The sequence below is a fragment of the Lactuca saligna genome, chromosome 8 (genome assembly GCF_052625555.1).
Source record: "Lactuca saligna cultivar CGN05327 chromosome 8, ASM5262555v1, whole genome shotgun sequence".
In the NCBI taxonomy this organism is placed as follows: domain Eukaryota; kingdom Viridiplantae; phylum Streptophyta; class Magnoliopsida; order Asterales; family Asteraceae; genus Lactuca; species Lactuca saligna.
In genome coordinates this window covers 49,644,114-49,646,970 of record NC_136424.1, presented here as the reverse complement: position 1 = coordinate 49,646,970, position 2,857 = coordinate 49,644,114, and the positions used below count along the sequence as shown (strand labels likewise).

General features: G+C 37.2%; 1 protein-coding gene across 1 annotated transcript; it reads left to right on the top strand.

The window, feature by feature from the left end:
* The first annotated feature begins 302 nt into the window (after nt 1-302).
* LOC145011978 (lysM domain-containing GPI-anchored protein 1-like) lies at nt 303-2,857 on the top strand. Its single transcript, XM_078970733.1, has 5 exons — nt 303-1,060; nt 1,773-1,887; nt 1,997-2,158; nt 2,269-2,300; nt 2,374-2,857. The coding sequence occupies exons 1-5, from the start codon at nt 385-387 to the stop codon at nt 2,661-2,663; spliced, it is 1,275 nt and encodes a 424-aa protein (XP_078826859.1). The 5' UTR covers nt 303-384; the 3' UTR covers nt 2,664-2,857.

Below are 2,857 nucleotides of genomic sequence, written 5' to 3'. Positions count from 1 at the left end.
AATATCTCTAGAAAAATACTTAAAATGGTTTAGTTTGACGTTCTTAATAAGTACAAAGAAAACGGTAACAATCAAAGAAATCTAAAATAAAGTATTAATTATTTAATCTATCTTTGTCCTTTTATTCGTTTTAACAAGCTCAATACAAAAAGAAATTATTTCAAAATTAATCCAGAACAAGAATTGTGAAAATCAGAATAATATTCAAAAGTGTTTGTAAAATAATACATAAAACTTGTACTCTACTCTTAATCTAGTAACAACAGCTCTGGAAAAGAGTCCACCATCTTTTTTCTACACCACTTTCTTCACTACCTCAAACCCCACTCCTCTCTGCAACTTTGATGAACTCAAATCTCTAAAACCCTAATTTCCCTCCCCAAAATGCCTTTGGGAAAACCAACCACCGCCAGTTTCGTCGTCGTCGCCACCGTCCTCCTCCTCCTCCTCTTCAATGCCGCCGTCGTAACCCCCAAGTCCACAATCGAACCCTGCTCAAACAACGACTCATGTAACGCTCTTCTCGGCTACACCCTTTACACCGACCTCAAAGTCTCAGAACTTGCCGCCCTTTTTCAAATCGACCCGATTGTTCTCCTCTCTGCTAACTCTATAGACATCTCCTACCCCGACGTCGAATCCCACATCTTACCCTCTCAACTATTCCTCAAAATTCCCATCATCTGCTCTTGCGTCGACGGCATTCGTAAATCTGTAGCTACACATTACAAAACTCGTCCTTCTGATACCTTGTCGAACATCGCTGACGCCGTGTACGGCGGACTTGTCTCGGCTGACCAGATTAAGGAGGCTAATTCCATATCGGATCCTTCTGTGCTTGATGTAGGGCAGAATCTTGTTGTGCCTTTGCCTTGTACGTGTTTTAATGGAACCGATAACTTTTTGCCTTCTATTTACATGTCGTATGTGGTGAGACCGGTGGATACATTGGCGGGGATCGCGGCGAGGTATAAGACGACCACGACGGATCTGATGGGTGTTAATGCTTTGGGTAATGCAGCCATTGAAGATGGCGATATTCTTGCTATTCCTTTACCAGGTAATAATTCGTATAATCCTAAGGTTTGTTTTTGGCTTTTAGTTACAAAAATCCTCTGCGTGTCTTTAAGAATATAGATTCCCATTTCGATTTTGATTTTGATATGGTGTTTAAAGCTAAGTAACCATTATATTATTCAGGGAAAACGCCCAAAAATAGCTAATTATACTTGGAGAGTGTTTGATTCTGCATTTTGCATGTCATTTTTGACCACTTAAAGAACCATAATCGAATTACAAAAACTTGTTATAATTGTTTTGATCCTGGATAAATTAATAATCAGATATCATAATTAGAATCACATCTAACCAAACACTCATTTCAAGTGTTTATTACCACTTTAAGTCGTCAAATTTAGTTTAAATGCACATAAAAACATCCCCGTATTAGCTTTTGTTCATTTTCATGGATCCCTCGTTTGAACTACCATTCTCAATTTTTCAAACTATAAATGAGTCTTTTGACTATTCATAGTCATACAAGTCTATAAAATATACAAAATTGTAGGATTAAAAGCATAACATTAATAGCCATATGATGACAATCGATATATGTAATAAGAAGTGGGAGTACTAATGATGACAATCCGTAACTTTTGACTAAAGAAAGCCCCTTTTGTCTAACTTATACACTATTCTGCATTTTATTTCATAACAAGAAAATCATTTCTAACTTTTCTTTGAATTTTTATATTATTGTGGATTGTTTTCAGCTTGTGCATCAAACTTTCCAAGATCTGCATCAGACTATGCATTATCTGTACCCAATGGAGGCTATGCAATCACAGCAGATCATTGTGTGGAATGTAGTTGCACAGCAGGAAGCAGGTTATAACTTATATAACTTATAACATATAACATAAACACTTTCTTTCAAATTTCAATCCCATTGATTATATTGTCTCATTCAGATGATCTTGTTTGTTATTTATTTCAGATTATATTGTCAACCAGCTTCATTATCAGTTTCTTGTTCAAGTATGCAATGTAAAAGCAGTAACCTAATGCTTGGAAATGTCACTGTTCAACAAAGTAGTGCTGGATGCAATGTCACTTCTTGTGGTTATGGTGGATTTGTCAATGGAACTATAATCACAACGTATTCTTCTTAACTTTACACTATAATTTATCTATTTCCTCATTTTTACCATTACCCAAAAAAAGAAATGAATAAAGATAATCTTATTTTGTAATTTTATAATTTTGTAGGTTGTCGAGTTCTCTTCAACCACGATGCCCAGGTAAACTAATCTTGAAATTCAAGAATATGTGTAGCTTTTTGTCGTAATCTTTTGTCATTAATGACTTTTGTAGGGCCACAGGTGGTGCCGCCAGTAACAGCACCACCTACGGTGGTTAGCCCAGACATGGTATTGGCACCGGCCCCTTCACCCGGTCAACTCGGTGGGTCACCCATGGCGGGTCTTCCGAGCTCGGTGGTGCCATCAAGTGGGTCAAGTATAGTCCTCCCTCCATCTGCAAATGGTCCAAGTGGGTCGAGTAACAATGGAGCTTGTAACTTGGTCAACCCGTTGACCACTTCCTTGATATCCATTGGTCTGGTTTTGTTTCTCAAGGTGGTGAAGGTTGTTCCATTCTTGTAATATTTTGGGGGATATGATCTTTGAAACATGTGTTGTTGTTATTGTTGTTGTTGTATATTTAAAGCTTGATTTATGCCCGAAAAAAAAATGTGTACTTTTTACACGGGATTCGGCTAATTTTGTGGTATGAGATTAGGTGGGTTTTGGAACTTGACATTTGATGAAATGAATCTTGATGATTTGGGGACGTTGAA